The 17,643-nt window shown below is 32.8% G+C and overlaps 2 protein-coding genes across 2 annotated transcripts; one reads left to right on the plus strand and one right to left on the minus strand.

Moving 5' to 3' along the window:
- The first annotated feature begins 240 nt into the window (after nt 1-240).
- On the plus strand, nt 241-9,609 carry LOC131943899 (zinc finger protein 468). Its single transcript, XM_059304226.1, has 3 exons — nt 241-284; nt 4,654-6,756; nt 6,874-9,609. The coding sequence occupies exon 2, from the start codon at nt 4,676-4,678 to the stop codon at nt 6,131-6,133; it is 1,458 nt and encodes a 485-aa protein (XP_059160209.1). The 5' UTR covers nt 241-284; nt 4,654-4,675; the 3' UTR covers nt 6,134-6,756; nt 6,874-9,609.
- Nucleotides 9,610-13,195: 3,586 nt separating this feature from the next.
- On the minus strand, nt 13,196-15,175 carry LOC131943878 (uncharacterized). Its single transcript, XM_059304182.1, has 3 exons — nt 15,087-15,175; nt 14,352-14,434; nt 13,196-14,016 (listed from the first exon to the last, which is right to left on the minus strand). Exons 2-3 carry the CDS (start codon nt 14,425-14,427, stop codon nt 13,196-13,198), a joined length of 897 nt encoding a protein of 298 aa, XP_059160165.1. The 5' UTR covers nt 14,428-14,434; nt 15,087-15,175.
- Nucleotides 15,176-17,643: the final 2,468 nt, after the last annotated feature.

Below are 17,643 nucleotides of genomic sequence, written 5' to 3' on the forward strand. Positions count from 1 at the left end.
AATAAGTAATAATATGTATAAGTCACTATAAGCACTTATCTGAAATTATCCGCATTGATACTATTATTAAAATAATTTAATATTTGGTCTTAAAAATGGGATACTAATTTTTCTTCCTAACCGCACGTTCTAACACCTACGTGAGAAAAAAAAACCTAGATCAGATCTAGTCTAGAGACAATAAAAACTTTAAAAAAGGCTAAGTTCATTTTTGCTATTTACTATAGATCTAGATCTAGACTATATCTAGATCTAGATCTAGCTCTAGTAAATTAGACACTTGGGTAAGTTTCAGATAGAATTAGACTATTCGTAATAGATAGATATTTATATAGGCCTAATAAATACAATATTATTTATATTAAAATTAGGTAATCTATCGTTTTGGGTACGTAAAATCGCCCGCGGCTATTTATGTACGAAAACGTTACCTCATTGTCAAGGCTTTAATAGAAGTATATTGTCATACTTTTGTGTCAAATATTATAGATAAATGAATAATAAACCTAAATCAATGGCTAAATATATCGATATAGGCCAGAAATTAACTTTAAACAGCAGTGTCTGAGAGCAAGATTTGCTATATAAACAGCAGCCATTTGTAAAATAGAGTGGCTTCCCCCTGAATCTGGCGCTAAAAGCTTATGAAAATAAAACTTAGACAAGATGCTATAGTAAATGAGCATGGTTGCATCTGTTGGAAACATCGCTAGTCTTCATTTATTACGGAAAAGTTTTAATTCAATTGTTTAAAAACAGGTACATAAATAAATCAAGGAAACATTTTTGAATTTTTTAATACATAAATCCTCCTCAAAATGTGAAATAATTATTAAAATTTAAGGAGTCACCTGTTTTTCACATTACAAATCGCGGGCGATTTTACGTACCCAAAACGATAGATTACCTAAAATTATTAATATTAAATTTATTGGTAATCTGGTAAAAAATAGTAAAATCTTACTTTAACTTCGGAAAATGGACATTAGATCTAGCGAGAAAAGTCTCAAACAAAGGTAGAGATCTAGAAATCTAGATCTAGATATCTAGATCTATTTACTATTTGACTAAATTAGTTATTAAATTGTAAAGGCATTTGATTGGGGTGTGGGGAAATTGCGAAAAGCGAAATGGCGAGGCGGGAAAATGCGAGAAGGGCGCGAAAACGGTCGGTCACGTGACTTTTATGTCTCGCATTTTACCACAAGCCGATACTTACGCTGGGTGGTGTTGAAATGCGAAGATTTCTGCGAAAAATTTACTGCACCCGATTTTCAGTGGTATTTGGTCTAGACTTCAAAGACGTTTCGTTTACATTGTTAAAACTTCCGATTTTTCCGTCGCTAGACATACTGATGATTTGTCAACTCCCCCCATCTTTTGTGTCGACTTAGAATACCACCTTGTTTGAAACCGACGGAAATACCGCCAACGGTAGATCAACTTCTGTCTTTTGTGTGGAACGCCGAGGCCGCCTGATTTACCGTCTTTGAAGATCACCGTGCCCGGATCCGCTGCAAACATATTTTCTATTGTTGCATAGAAATTTTGTATTATAGCCGCCACCTACGATTTTTTTCTAGCTTTTTTTACCATATAAATCTTAGCACAAGGAAATGCCTACATCATTTGGATACAACTATTCTGGAAGTAAGAACTACTTACTGTGTGTTTTCTCTTCCAATGTTCCTTTACACTAATTTATATTAGATTTTATATCACGGTTGTGACTTTTCCGAATTTTCCCATAAATGTTATATTATTATTTATTAATTAATTGTAAATATATATATATATATATATATATATATATATATATATATATATATATATATATATATATATATATATATATATAATTTATTATTTATTATTTCCATAAATAAGTCAGAAAAAATAACATCAAATTAAGTATGCGATTACTGCCCTATGTGAAGGTGAGGACTAGATTAACCCTCCCTTATGTGTTGCTTATTCCTAAGCTTTTATGAACTCTCAATGCCCCCAGTTTTTTTTCTCTTACTTACTGTTTGGGGAAAAATAAAGTGACGTCACCGATATTATCAGTTGCTCGTGCTATATCGTAAGCTATGGGCCTACTTCAAATATTTTTAAAACCAAGTTGAACTTATCTGAATTTTTTGGTTTTGGTGGTGGTGTTATTTGGGGTCTTCCATAAATGACGTCACACTCGTATGGGGGGGGGGTCTGAAATTTTATGACGATGTGTGATGAGAGGGAGGAGGGGGGGGGGGGTTAGATGTGAAGTCACACTATAAAAAAGCAATGTAAGATGTAAGATGATGTCACGAGGTGTGTTTGAGGACTGTTTCAGAAGATTTTGTTTGTAAATTTTGTTTGTAATAAAAATTACTTAATAAATAAATAAATTGCACTTTTTAGAATTGTTTATACTTTTACACTTTTTGCAAGTACAAAAATCCATAAATAGATGTTGCAAAATATCTCTCCTGCTGACAAGATTATACCAATTCACAATGACACAGCTCACGTTTGTATAAACATGAGCGGGCTAGATTTTTAAATTAATGCCGACTGAGACGGGATTTTCCTCTCGCTAACAAGAGCGGGCGATGACAGTAGCACAGCAACGATGTTAGGATTTTTAATTAGATAGATCTAGATATAGATCTATCTATCTTCTTAGTATCTAGATAAAAAATAACAACATACAACACTCGTGTTAAAGGGTATGGCTAAATGCTTGTTTATTTTAAAACAAAAAAAAATAATTTAAATAAATAAAGATGGAAAAAAAAAGAAAAAAACTTTTTTTCGCGAAAAGTGTCTCGCTATTTACCCTTAATTCCGCAGGTATGTCTCGCATTACCTTCTCGCATTTTCCCGCCTCGCCATTTCGCTTTTCGCGTCTCGCAATTTCCCCACACCCATTTGATTGTCGCTTGAGCCAGTAATTATTTCTTTTTGGGAAACATTAATCTTTTTAATTGCATCTGATGTTGTATTCAGATTCAGAATCAATCTCACAAAGTGCAGTCTTGAATACAACCTTCGTTAGCACACACATTAGTTTAATAATTTAATAAATTAATATGTTTTGTTGAAAATCTTGGTTAGGTTTTCCCTGAAGTTGTCTAGGGTATCTTCTTCTGTGTTAACTAAAGGTCTATTTGCTCCAATTTAATCCAGGAAATCTAAAAAAATAAAAATGGACACAAAATGTTTATACCCAGAATTTTCTATTATAATCTAAAAAATATAAATAAATAATTGTTAGGCCTACTAAATATTGTAGCCAGTAAATCTGTAACTACTTTGTGTACTTATTGATAAAACAAAATTTAACACTGATGTGACATGACACCAATTCTATTAAAAAATAACTAACCCTATGGACCATTTTATTAATTTTTATGCACTATTAGTATGAATTGAATAATATATAGTATTGTCTATGCCTGCATTAAAAAGCCTAAAGTTATAGGCCTATAGTCTAGTATAGTATTTACAACCCCTAGTCTTAGACTACTTAAACAAGCCTACAAGTCTACATGATCTGGTTTTTACTAGGCTACTAGCAAGTAGACTACTACTTAACTTACAATTTACTTCTTAGATCTAGATTTATTAGTATTAGTAGCTAATACAGGGGCGTAGCGAGGGGGGGGGGGCGGGGGGTGCGGACCGCACCGGGTGACACCATTTAGGGGGGTGACACCAAGGCAAAAAATAGCAAAATATATAGAGAAAAAAAAAACTTGAGGGGGGGGGGGGGGGGGTGCAAATCGAAAGTTTGAGGGGGGGGGTGCAAATCAAAAACTTGAGGGGGGGGTGCAAATTGAAAGTTTGAGGGGTGGGGGTGCAAATCGAAAACATGAAAGTTTGTCCCCGGGAAGGGTCGCAACGCCTCTGGGGGGGGGGGGAGTGACACCATTAAGTGCCGCACCGGGTGACACCCGACCTCCTCGCTACGCCACTGAGCTAATAGTCTATTAGATCTAGAATCTAGTCTAGAATCTCTAGATCAACTCGCAACTAGTAGTAAAGTAGACATCTACACTAACTAGTAGTAGCAATTAACATAGCACCTAGCTGTTGCTAGTAGCTAAGCTAGTGTCTTCCTTTTATGATCACCAAGGTATAAACTATCTGGCAAACTAAATTCAAATTTAAATTTGTAGCTAATTTAAAACTATTTTTTATGTGTCTAAAGCTTACAGAAGTATAATAAAATTAACATTTCTAAAAACTATTTAAATTAAAAAACTTTTGTTCCCTAATTTACTACTCCCTTGGAAAGTACATCAAATATAAGTTAATATAATGCATGTTGAAAGTCTATTTTAATATACAACTTTATATTTTGAGTGGCTAGATAAGTACAAAATAACAAATGTCCAATTCACAAATCTTATCCCAGTGTTTATGTATATCAAACCAAGTGTTTCATTTGTGCAATAGTTAAATGAAATATATTAGTTTCTTATATTATTTTCTTAACTGATTTCTAATTGGAGCATTTTTGGACATTGGCTTTGTAATCAATCAAGTTTTTATGTATCAGTTTCTACAGTCAGCTCTGTAAAGTTTCCATGTGCATGTGGATTGTTCATAACAAATAAGTTTTTTATTCTGCTTTTTCCTTGAAATATCTTTTTTTTTCTATTTTAGCTGTCTATCTACACTTACAAGAATGGAAGAAGGAAAAAACATTCCATCATGGTTTGAAAATAAATCGCATGAGGAAATAAATTCAAATAGCTTTAATTTGGAGGAAATAAAGCCAAATGTATCAAACTCATTTTCGAAATTAGTGGATATGAAAGCAGTTTCAACATTTTCAACTCTTGTAGACATAAAGCAAGATGTTTCAACTATTGAGGACATGAAACCAGGTTTTCCATCTTGTGTGGACATAAAACCAGGCGTTTCAACTATTGTGGACATGAAACCAGGTGTTTCAACTTTTGTGGACATAAAACCAGGCATTTCAACTTTTGTGGACATGAAACCAGGTGTTTCCACTTTTGTGGACATAAAACCAGGTGTTTCAACTATTGATGACACGAAGTTAGGTGTTTCAACTATTGATGACATGAAACCAGGTGTTTCAACTTTAGTAAATACAGAAAGTAATAAACCAGATGATTCAACAGGACAGCTCAGCAATTCAATAGATTCATCTATTTGTAGTGAAAAAGTAACTTATATAAAATCAGAGATTTACAGTGATTTAGAGGAATTAAAATTAATGCATATAAAGTCTTTAGAAGTATTAAATTTAAATAACAGAAGTTGTTCTGAAGTTAAACAGCATAAATGTAATATTTGTCATAAAAACTTTTCCAAAAAAAAATATTTATCTCAGCATCAAATAATTAATTCTGTAATTAAGGAATACAAGTGTGATATTTGTCATAAAATGTATTATCACAAGTGTACTTTAGCAAAACATAAAAGTTTTCATTCTGTAGTTGAGAAACATGAGTGTGATATTTGCCATAAAAAATATTCTCGGAAATCTGGTTTAACTCAACATAAAGTAATTCATTCTGAAATTAAGGAGTATGAGTGTGATATTTGTCATAAAATGTATTATCGCAAGAGTACTTTAGCAAAACATAAAATTATTCATTCTAGGGTTAAGGAGTATGAGTGTGATATTTGTCATAAAAATTTCTTTCTGAAAGCTGATTTATCTCAGCATAAAATTATTCATTCTCAAATTAAGGAGTATGATTGTGATATATGTCATAAACTGTTTTCTAGCAAGGGTAATTTAAAAAAACATAAAGTTATTCATTCTGGAGTTAAGGAACATGAGTGTAATATTTGTCTTAAAAAATTTTCCCAGAAAAGTAGTTTATCTATGCATAAAGTTATTCATTCTGGAATTAAGGAGTATGAGTGTGAAGTGTGTCATAAAATGTTTTCTAGCAGGAGTGATTTAAACAAACATAAAATTATTCATTCTGGAGTTAAGGAACATGAGTGTAATATTTGTCTTAAAAAATTTTCCCGGAAAAGTAGTTTATCTATGCATAAAGTTATTCATTCTAGAATTAAGGAGTACGAGTGTGAAATATGTCTTAAAATTTTTTCTTGTAGGAGCTATTTAAGAAAACATAAAATTATTCATTCAAGAATATAAGTGATATTAATTTTGTCATCTCATATTTTCTCTGAAGTCTCATTTGACATAAAATTATTTATTCTAGAGAAAAATCATATGATTGTAACATATGTTTTTAAAAAGTTTCACATAAGACTTTACAGAATTCAGCATTAAATTATTTGCTCTGGGCAAAAAGAATCATGAAAAATCCATTCTTTAGAAAAAGTTCTGTCGGAAGTGTAAATTAACACACCATAAAAATGTTAACTCTTGCATAATGGCTGGGATTGTTTATTAATTTTTAATTCACTTTCTGTTTTTAAACTATAAGCTCTTCTCCCCTCTACCATTTTATTTCTGAACCTAAAATAAAATTTTGAAATCTTTCCAAAATGTGACTGTATTATTCCATCATTAATTTTAAAAATTAAAACTCATCAAATTTCAGTTATTTTAGTTGATCCCATTGTCTGTCACATGTACTTAAAGGTTAAAATAACAATTAATCTCTTTTGTGTTCAAGACTTGCAATTAAAAAAAAATATCATGTTCAATTTTAATAGATCAGGCATTAAAATTTAAATCAAGAGTAAATAGAAATAGTTTCATGGAGAAAAAATATATTTTAAAATTTTGATTTTGTGAAATAGAAAAAAAATGTGTGTTTTTAAAATACAGTTAAAATGGACTTTCCTTGTTTTTTAAGAGTAATAGTAAACTCTTTTATTAAGATATTAACTTTATCAAGCTATTCATTATTACAATAATGGTGTGAGAGTGCTGTTTTACGACACATTATTTCTGCGTAAAGCAAAGTGAGTCTGGTCTAAAAAATTTCCTAAAAAAATTATTCATGGTTGGGTCACATCCCTGTTGATGTTGATAATAAATGTGTTATTTTTATGTTTCAAGTGACTCAATGTGTTTCTCCCATATTGATCTGCATACATATGCAGTTAATATTTTGTCAATGCATTTTACTAAGTTTGGTAGCTCTTCTTTTTCCTGCCATGCTGTAAAAATATATAGTCCCTTTATAGCTTTTTAAAGCATCTTACATTTTTTTCCTCAAGCAGATATTGAAGAGGGTGGTTAAAAGCAGACATTCCTGCCTCACCCCAACTCCGGTTTTTAAACTATCTATAATATAGCGCTGCTGGCAATGTGTCAGTCATCGCTATAGATTTTGTAACCATAAAAGTAAACATCGCACCATACAGTGCTTTTACATTGCACCACATTGTCTCATTGTAAGAAATAGAGTAGGGTTTGTTTGTATAAAAACTTTTTTCTAGCAGCCACAGTTTTTACACTTTCAAATAACGTAAAGAAAATATTAAATACATGCACATTGCTAAAACTTTTTAAACGGATCGATGTTAAATAATTTTCACTTAGATTCCTAGAAAAATTGGATACATTTTAATAACAGTAGGGTAAAAAAAAAGTAATTACTTAAAATATTTAATAATTATTCCAGGAGAATTAATTTTTTTAAAAATCCTATATTACTGTTGTAGTAAACTGTGCTTGTTGTTTGGTCATACTCATTTTGATTTACTTTAGTTTGATGTATGTTTAGTGGCCCAAAGTACATCATGCCATTCATTATCAAAAGCCTTCTTGAAGTTTATATTTAATAATTTTTGACACACTTCAAAAATAAACAAAAAAAAGATTGGTTAGAAATCTTAGGGAGTTTTCACACATTATTACAACCATCACTTCTAAACAGACCAAGAGCGTTCTGTCGCCCTAAGCTGAGAAGTGTTAATGTACAGTTGATTTACTGAAGTGTATTATCAAATTATTATTGTTCAAGTCGATTTACTGAAGTGTCATATCAAATTATTATTGTTCATTTTTCAATTTATTTCATTTAATCTCTTTACCATTGTAAATAAATTGTATTCGTAGTTGGTTATTGATTGGTTGTGTACAGTTTCAGTGTTTCTGTTTAATGTTAAATAATTGAGCCAAGCATTCTTACACATTTTGATCTGTATTTAGAATTAGATTTATTCACAATGTAAAGCAACACTGAAAATTAGTACAATACAAAGAAACTTTTAAATATTTTAAATATATGTTAATACAGAAATGCACTTAGTATATCACACATTTTAATTACATGTCATTTACTGTTAATATTCTAGTATGATGTGTCTCACTTCAAAAGCAGCTTAGTACAATATAAAGTATCATTTCAAACTTTATGGTCCATGTGGCAGGTAAAGTAGAGCTCACCTGTTTCAGTGACCTCGGTATATGAACGGTTAATGTTGTCAGCACTGTGCCCAGATATCTTTACTTTCTCTAACATTATTCAGCATCAGAACTCAAGATTTTCAGGTTAGCAGTCAAACGCTCTACCGTTCTGCCACAACATCATATAATAGTTACATGTATACCATACAACACCTCAACACAATTTAATTATAAATTTTAAAAATACTAATGTTCATGTGTATGTATGTACAAGGAAATTCAAATTTGATGTTTGAATTCCAAAATACTTATATATTTGATATCTATTACTCTCAGAAATTAAGTCACATATTCAAAACAATTATTTATTCCTCTATGATCCATAATTAATTATCCAAATTTCTCATTTATATAGTGATTTTTTGTTTGTATCAAACCCTGAATGGAAGTGCATTACCAATGACAATGGTTCAATCTATGTATGGGAAGTTTTATTTTTAAAGAAGATAAGATACTCAGTAGAGCTAAAGGTATTAACAATTGTATTTATATAAGGAGGACACTTGTCAGATAGTAGAGATTACTACTGCTAACCCAAAAGTGTAGTTTTGTTCACAGGTTTGAGACTGTCCCTGAGTTCAACCAGCTTTAATGGGTACCTGACTCATGACACGGAAAGTACAGACTGCTTGGCATAGTGCTGACAACACTATCTGTTCATATGCAGAGGTCATTGAAACAGGTTAACTCTACTTCATCTGCCCCATGTGTCTTAGGCACGAACAGGAAAAGATGATAATTTAAAAAGCACGATCTAAAATGACAATTGTATTTATTCGACAATTTAGAACACTATCTGTTTTACTACTATGGGGCAGAGTGGCCTAGCGTTAGAGAGCTGGACTGCTAACCTGTAAGTCTTGAGTTGGATCTGGAATCCGGGTTCAAGTCAGTAGATCATCCCTGAATCCACTCAGCTCTGATGGGTAAGTTAGAGTAAGTAAAGGCGGCTGGGCATAGTGCCGACCACACTTTCCCTTCAGAAACAAGTGAACTCTACTTCACTAGCCCCATAGACCGTCAGGTTTGAAAGAGAACTTTACTTAACTGTTTTACTACTACCAGCAATTTAAATATGTATAGGTTACATGGTATACAACTTTATTTTAATATGTAGCAGAGTTTGAGTTGTGTGTTTATGAGTGGCATGTATTTATATTGGTATTTTTTTTAGTCAGTTTAGGTTTAGTATGCCTGGGTTAGTGACTTGTATTTAGTTTGTTTTCAAGTTGATGTGATTGTTACCCAAAGGTTAAATTATTTAGTTTGTTTTCAAGTTGATGTGAATTGTTACCCAAAGGTTAAATTATTTAGTTTGTTTTCAAGTTGATGTGAATTGTTACCCAAAGGTTAAATTTATGTTTGAAGATAGTTGACAGATGGTGACAGCATGCTGATGACAGACGAAGGATGTACATGTCACTGTTTGCCTGATGATGTACATGTCACTGTTTGCCTGATGATGTACATGTCACTGTTTGCCTGATGATGTACATGTCACTGTTTGCCTGATGATGTACATGTCACTGTTTGCCTGATGATGTACATATCACTGTTTGCCTTATGATGTACATATCACTGTTTGCCTGATGATGTACATGTCACTGTTTGCCTGATGATGTACATATCACTGTTTGCCTTATGATGTACATATTACTTTTTGCCGGATGATGTACATATCACTGTTTACCTGAGAATGTACATATCACTGTTAGCTGATGATGTACATATCACTGTTTGCCTGATGATGTACCCATCACTGTTTGCCTTATGATGTACATATTACTTTTTGCCTGATGATGTACATATCACTGTTTGCCTTATGATGTACATATCACTGTTTGCCTGATGATGTACATGTCACTGTTTGCCTTATGATGTACATGTCACTGTTTGCCTTATGATGTACATGTCACTGTTTGCCTGATGATGTACATATCACTTTTTGCCTGATGATGTACATATCACTGTTTGCCTGATGATGTACATATCACTGTCTGCCTGAGAATGTACATATCACTGTTTGCCTGATAATGTACATATCACTGTTTGCCTGAGAATGTACCTGTCTATGATTACCAGATAGTACATGTAACTGTTTGTCACTGCATGTCTGACCTTAATACAGGTACCCTGACTGAGTTGTTTGTGAGTAGTTTAGTTTAATTGTTTAGAGGGTTGATTGAGAATCAAGTTATAAATTACTTTGTTTTAAGTTTTAACTAAGCACCACAAATGTCACTATTTAAATAGGTATAATCTAGTAAATGAAAATACATTTTGGATTGTCTTGTGTTTTATTTCATTTAGTGTGATTGGTTATAAACACCTCTGTTCCCCATGAATGTTTATAAACACCCCTGCTCACCTTGAATGGTTGTAAACACCTCTGTCCTTTGAATGGTTGTAAACACCTGTGTTCTCCTTGAATAGTTATAACACCTCTGTGTTTATAAATAGAATGATACATTAACTAGCCAACACATTTTTAATACAGAGTTGCTCTTAGTATATCGCCCATTTTATTACATTTGTCATTTACAATAAATAATCGAAGGTGATGTGAGGCCCTACATTCACAGACAGCTTAACACAATATAAAGAGTTATATGTAAATCAGACTATACATAGAATCCAAATTTGGATGCTTGTGTTCACACACATTTTTTGATAGTTATCTAAATTCCAAATTCTTTTTTTTTAATTATTTATTACACTCACAAGGTAAGTAAATATTTCTTAAAACAGCAAAACAAAACTTGTATTTATATTTTACAAGATTTTTTTATCATAAGTTAGACAAAAAAAATCGTTCTGAAAAAAATACATGAATGTTGTAGATTCTATTTATCATAAAAAGCTTTCTAGGAAAGAGAATTCAAAAAGCCACAAAATTATTCATACTGGAGAAAAACACATGAATGTAATTGTCATAAAAAATTATATTTTAAGTTAACTTTATGTAAGCATAAAAGTATTCGTTCTAAAATAAAGCTACATGAATACAATTTTTGTCGTGAAAATTTTTCTCAAATAAACGTGACTTCATTGATGAACGACGGGTGCTTAAAATAAACCCAGAACTTGCTTGGCATAAACGCTTTAGAATTAAGTAAACAGACCACACATTTTAAGACAGTTTTATTTACTTAGCAATTCAAACTCCTTTAATGCGTATTGAATTTAATTTCCTTTTATTGTTAATCAAAATATACTTAAAATTTCAGTTTTAAAAAGTTAAGTTACTTGATATTGATACATTTGAAATACCACGAACTTATTATCAGAGGCGTAGCGAGGGGGGGGGGGGGGGGCGGGGACATATGTCCCCGGGCGCCGACCTTAGGGGGGGCGCCAAATTGAAAGTTTGAGGGGGGGGGGTGCAAATCGAAAATTTGCTCCCGAGGGGGGCGCCAAATTGAAAGTATGTCCCCGGGCGCCGGGAAGGGTCGCTACGCCTCTGCTTATTATACTTTTAGTAACAAGTCCATAGAAAAATACCCAAGAACTACATATTCATGTCGCACTAAGGAAAAAAAGCTTTAGATATCATTGCAATAGACTTTTATGTTAAAGAAAAACATTTAAAAGAAAGTAATTTTTCTCCTCCAATTTAGTGCATTGTTACAAAAAAGCTTATTTAAAAAATAAAAAAAAGTTTTATGCATTTTATCAGTACTTTAAATTTTTTAGTATATATATATAAATAACATTGCATGACTAAAATAACGTGCGAATTAAATAAACACGAAAAATGTGAGTATAATTAATAGCGCGGTACATAGTACTCTATGGATTTAATTCTATATAAAATTACTAAACATGCAATTGATCTAAATTTGATGTCAGATTGAATGATAATCAAGCCTTGACTCAATTGCTAAGTTTCAAAGAAATTGGTCGGTTAGACGTGGTCTTTTCGACCCATAACAGATAAAAGCAAGAAGAAGCTAATTTTAATTTTTTTTTTTTTTATCAATTGTAATTGTTGCATTTTGGTTACTCTTGGTATTTTAAAATCTCGAATAGAGGCCTGGAAACAAATAATCGCATTGTTTTTGTTACCAATGGGAATCATGTTCAAAACTATTATTTTCTTTAGAAAATGTATATCTCACCCTGGTTAATGAGATTTCGAATTTTAAGCGAGATTGACAGAGACTTACAAGCCCAATTATGCCTACTACTTAAGGTTATCGGAAATCACGAAAAAAGTTGACCGAAAAATGATATTTTCTTTTACTATATATACGTATATATTATATTGTGTCCATGCTTAATTGCTTAATTAACGAATGCCACGTTTCTATACAAATATGACCAAACAACTGCACGTCTTAGTCCTGATCTATCCCACTATAATTCAATCCATCTGAGTTAGCCCCACAGTGTGGGTGATTAAGTCGATCCCACCCCAGTCTGTAGACCCCTGCCCCACTGCTGCCTTGACAGCAGGGGCGGAACTACAGTGCCGCCAGACCCCGCAGTGCGGGGGGGCCCGGGGCAGTTTAGGGGCCCACATCCGACCGACCTTAATTTATATATATATTTGGTAGAGGTGTAGCAAGGGGGGGGGGTGCAAATGGAAAGTTTGAGGGGGGGGGTGCAAATCGAAAGTTTGAGGGGGGGGGTGTAAATCGAAAATTTGAGGGGGGGGTGCAAATCGAAAGTTTGAGGGGTGGGGGGTGCAAATCGAAAGTTTGAGGGGGGGTGCAAATCGAAAGTTTGAGGAGGGGGGGGGTGCAAATCGAATGTTTGTCCCCGGTCGACGGGAAGGGTCGCTACGCCTCCGACATATGGGGGCCCAAAAGAATTTTTTGCGGGGTGGCCCTATTTTTCTAGTTCCGCCACTGCTTGACAGGTGCAAGATGTGTACGTGTACCTGGTGCCGTAGGTTCCTACCTTCTGCCTGTGTACCCAGTGACCTATAGACACCTGCTTAGAACACCCGTGAGGATGTGACACTATAATGGTCAGCTTGTCCACATCTCGGCGACTTTTATACTTTTCACTTACTTCACAACACAAACTATCAAACTGCCCTACCATCTCCTCCAGTTTCTCACCTACACTTAAGTCGTGTGTCACACAATACAGATCGCACCAGTCCTCCTTAACGCTTGTTCCTCCTATCCCCCAGCCATGAATGATGACCTTAGGACAACTATCCTCATCAAACCATAATCTACAGCTCGTTTGTTTCGCCTCACTCAAATCGTAAACCACATGTCTGGATGTCACCACAACAATGTTGGACCACTCTTTTCTGGGTGTGTCCGATTTGTCACATTCAGGACACGGGCAGGTCCTGTAATCGTCCTCTCCTTCTGTGTACTTATATGCATTCCACACCCTTCCAGTTCCTATCCTCAGTGAGTCCTCTCCCTTAGTGTCTGAGCATGGATATGGATCTTCAGTGCCTGGTACAAGCTCTGGTCTCTCCAGACTGGTGAACTTAACGGCTATCCTGACGGTTAGATCAGCCAAAGCTTTTGTGAGTTGATACACATCATTGTAACCAGAAGGAAAGTGGTCAATGGTTAACTGATTTATAGACACATATTCAGCATGAGATTTCTTACAGCTGTTCTTGTGGCGATCCAAATGTGACTCATATTGACCTTCCGGGCAGCTCAGCACTTCATGAGTACCTGCACAATTTATTAATTTTAATCATTTTATTATCTGGTGATTTTTTACATAAATTCTAAAATTTCTATATTTTTTTTCTTAAGTGTTTCTTTAAGGCATTTTTCGTACAAAATGGTCGGACTCTGGTTAAAGTACATATTGTGTATATACATTATATGTTTCTTAATTTCTTCCAGGGAGAAGAGTGGCAGTCAATGTATTCTTGGGGAGGCGGTGGGAAGGATTGTCATAGTGAACCGACACTAAAACTACAACAGCACCAAATAATTTCAGCAGTTTTAGCGATGATAAATCTAATTTATTATTTTCTACATAAAGTATAATATGACAGTACCTGTAAAATATTTTGACATTTCTTCTTCACTTGCAACACTGTTGTGGTCATGTAAAGTGTCGTCTTTATTTGCCATTCTATCCCTGGAAATAAAAAAAATTGAATAAATCATACATATAGGCATATATATATATATATATATATATATATATATATATATATATATATATATTCAAATATATAAATAACAATAAGATTGAATGCATATGCGAGAAAAGTGTAAAGAATAGTATAGAGGTCGTCCATAAATGACGTCACACTCGTGGATGGGGAGGGGGGTGGGGTGGGTCAGTAATTTTTTGACGGAGTGTGAATGGGGGAGGTGGGTTCAGATGGTGTGCTGTCACACTTTTGCATTATAAAATAAGCAATGTTAGAAAACGAGATTTAGTCGTTATTTGACGTTTTAGAAAACTGTTTTAATAAATTGTAATATGAAGTGATTAAAAAACTATATGTTGAGTGAGTTCAGACAAGATTTTGTAAAAATTAAGAAAAATTCAACTGCAATTTTAGGGGGGTCTGGTTTTTTTGTGACGATGTGTGACGGAGGGGAGGAGGTAAAAATCGCCAAAAAATGCGTGACACCATTGATGGATGACCCCCATAGTAAACATATTATCACTTTATTGATTTGGTAGACCACAACCAGGTTATATCGTAGTCCTAGAAACATTGAGAATGTTAATTTTTTTAACAGTTTGGTTTAACATGTTGTAAATAGTTAACATTTACCTAATCCGAAGTATGGTTGGAGCTAAAATCTAGAGCTTAACTAAAACCTGTTCTTTAATTCAAATAGGATAACTGTTACTGAAATAAACCTTGTCTGTGCAAGTCTCACTCTATTAATAGTATCAATACGTCATTTTATAAACCCGTTCTGATATGTGTGTAATTTTAAAAATTCCCGTTTGTCCTCTGTACGTCAGTTACTTCCCTTTTGTTTCGCCTATTTAAAATTTCTATTTAAAAAAACAGCCATATTTTTACCCCACGGAATTATTGAATTTTTCTAAGAACCATATAAAACAAAACGGTGTCTGATTATGGGGATATAAATTCTGACATTGATTAAAAAATCGATTAATTCTTTAAACCAATGCAAAAATAGCTTATTACGCATGTAATTATTTAATATAAAAACGTAACTAATATAAGATTGGAATTTTTATTTGTAATTGAAATTAGCTCAACTGACCAACAAATCCCAGTACTTCAAAGAGTGTCCTCCTGTAGCGTTATTGATCAGTCGAACTGAAGATTACATAACTTGCTTTTCTTGAGAGTGAGAATGTTTAAATGAAACTTACCAGTCTTTAAAAAGCAATGATTTTAAATATTACAAAGTCTACTTTAACTGTTTTTTTTTTGCTTTTTAAAAAAAAATATATTAGTATCATGTTTATTTAAAAAAAAAATTAATATCAAGTTTATATATTGTATACATGTCTTTACATTGAATTTTAAGACTAGACTGCAAATTTATTTAAAAATAGAGAGTGATTTATAATATTAACTTTCATTTTAGAGACTACTTGTGGATAAGTCAACTTGAAAAAACATAATAAACATCCCTGTATTATTTATACTTGGGTGTAGGACATTACCTCACCCCCGTCAATTACCCCCAGACATTCCCCTAACAGTCATTAACCTCTGTCACTTATCCCCAGCTCCTGTATTGTGAAGAACACTGACTCTAAACATAACCCCAAAGCCAACCACAAACCAATAGCTAACCATAATCCCAGCATGAACCTTAACCCAATCTTTTAACCTACATTTAACATTAACACAAACCATAACCATTTTCGTAACATTGCCTTCAACCATTATCTAACCGTAACCCTAATCCCATAACCCAACCACTAACCTATATCTAACTATAACCTGTTAATTTAAAATACTTTAGTACTATATTATGAAAACAAACAAGTAATAATAACTATATATATATATATATATATATAAGAAACGGGAGGGGCTGGTTGGTAATTTATATCACAAGAAAATTAATTCAAGTCCGAAAATGTTTTACTTTAATTTTGAAGCAAACTTTGTTTTTAATTACAACACGCAACATTATTTTAATGTATATTTTTACTTTCTCGTATATACGTAGTATAGAAAAAGTATTGTAATCGTGCAAAAAAAAAAATCGAGATTTTTACAAATCTCGACGTTTTACACCTCACTGATACGGAAAAACATAATTTTGCAATCTTGTCCGTATGTCTGTGTGTGTGTGTGTATGTGTGTGTGTCTGTCCGTGTATAAACACGATAACTTGAGTACCGTTACAGCTAGGTTGATGAAATTTCATATATAAGTATTTTATCAAAATCGTAGATCCGTATCAACTTTTGAGCGATTTCCGATAACCGGAAGTGGTACTTTTCCTACTTTGAATTTTTTAAAAGCCTATAACTTGAGTACTATTTCAGATAGATAAATGAAATTTCACATGTAAGTAAAAGATCTAATTCTCTACCTTCTGTTAAATTTTGAGTAATTTCCGTTGACTGGAAGTAGTAATTTACGCTACTTCCGATTTCTCAAAAAACTAATGTAAATTTTAAAAGTACTAATAATATTGCGCACTATTATGCGCTTTTTTTATTTGCGTTCACTTGGTGTGCAATTAATTTGTCTACGAGATTTTATTCTATTTTTAAAACTTTAAGTATTTAAAATGGATTAAAAATCATGTCTATAGCCCGAGTTTCCATCCCCTGTTATTTTATATAAGAATATTCGAGAAAGTTTAGGGGAGATCACTCCCGGTTTATTTTTTAAAAAGAAAAGAAGAAGAATAAAGAAAAGAAAAAAAAAACACCAGCCGCTTTTCTCTTAGAAAATTAATGAACAGTGAGTGCTTTGGATTAAAAATATGGTGTCTAATTTTTAGACATTAAAGTAAAACATGCAATGTACGAATGTAGAAAAACAAAATTAATAAAAATTATAAACCCAAAAAAGCAGCTGCTCTTAATAATGTGAAACAAGAACAAATTAGGTTACTTTTAAATTTCAACAGACAAAAAGTAGGCCTATACAATTAGAACTATGAATCAAAGTATTTTATTAATCATACTCTTTGAGTGTAAAATATATTTTTACAAATAATTATGTTTGCGTGAATGAAGCAACTGGTGTGCGACTGGTCAATATTTTTATCTCCATTGCTTTATCAATCATGTACCTGATTATTGAGTGATTTATAAAGTTATGTAGTGAACGGTGGGTGTTAGAATGTCTGATTTTGTGAGTTCTCCATAGAATAAGATCA

Source organism: Physella acuta, unplaced genomic scaffold (assembly GCF_028476545.2).
Source record: "Physella acuta isolate Inbredline_101_S28 unplaced genomic scaffold, ASM2847654v3 ptg000040l, whole genome shotgun sequence".
NCBI lineage: Eukaryota > Metazoa > Mollusca > Gastropoda > Physidae > Physella > Physella acuta.

Bases quoted from the DNA above. Each gene is read 5' to 3' on its own strand.
- LOC131943899 (XM_059304226.1), top strand. From the start codon at position 4,676: ATGGAAGAAGGAAAAAACATTCCATCATGGTTTGAAAATAAATCGCAT.
- LOC131943878 (XM_059304182.1), bottom strand. From the start codon at position 14,427: ATGGCAAATAAAGACGACACTTTACATGACCACAACAGTGTTGCAAGT. The intron at 14,017-14,351 runs GTACTGTCATAT...TAAATTGTGCAG, and splicing joins AATGTCAAAATATTTTACAG to GTACTCATGAAGTGCTGAGC.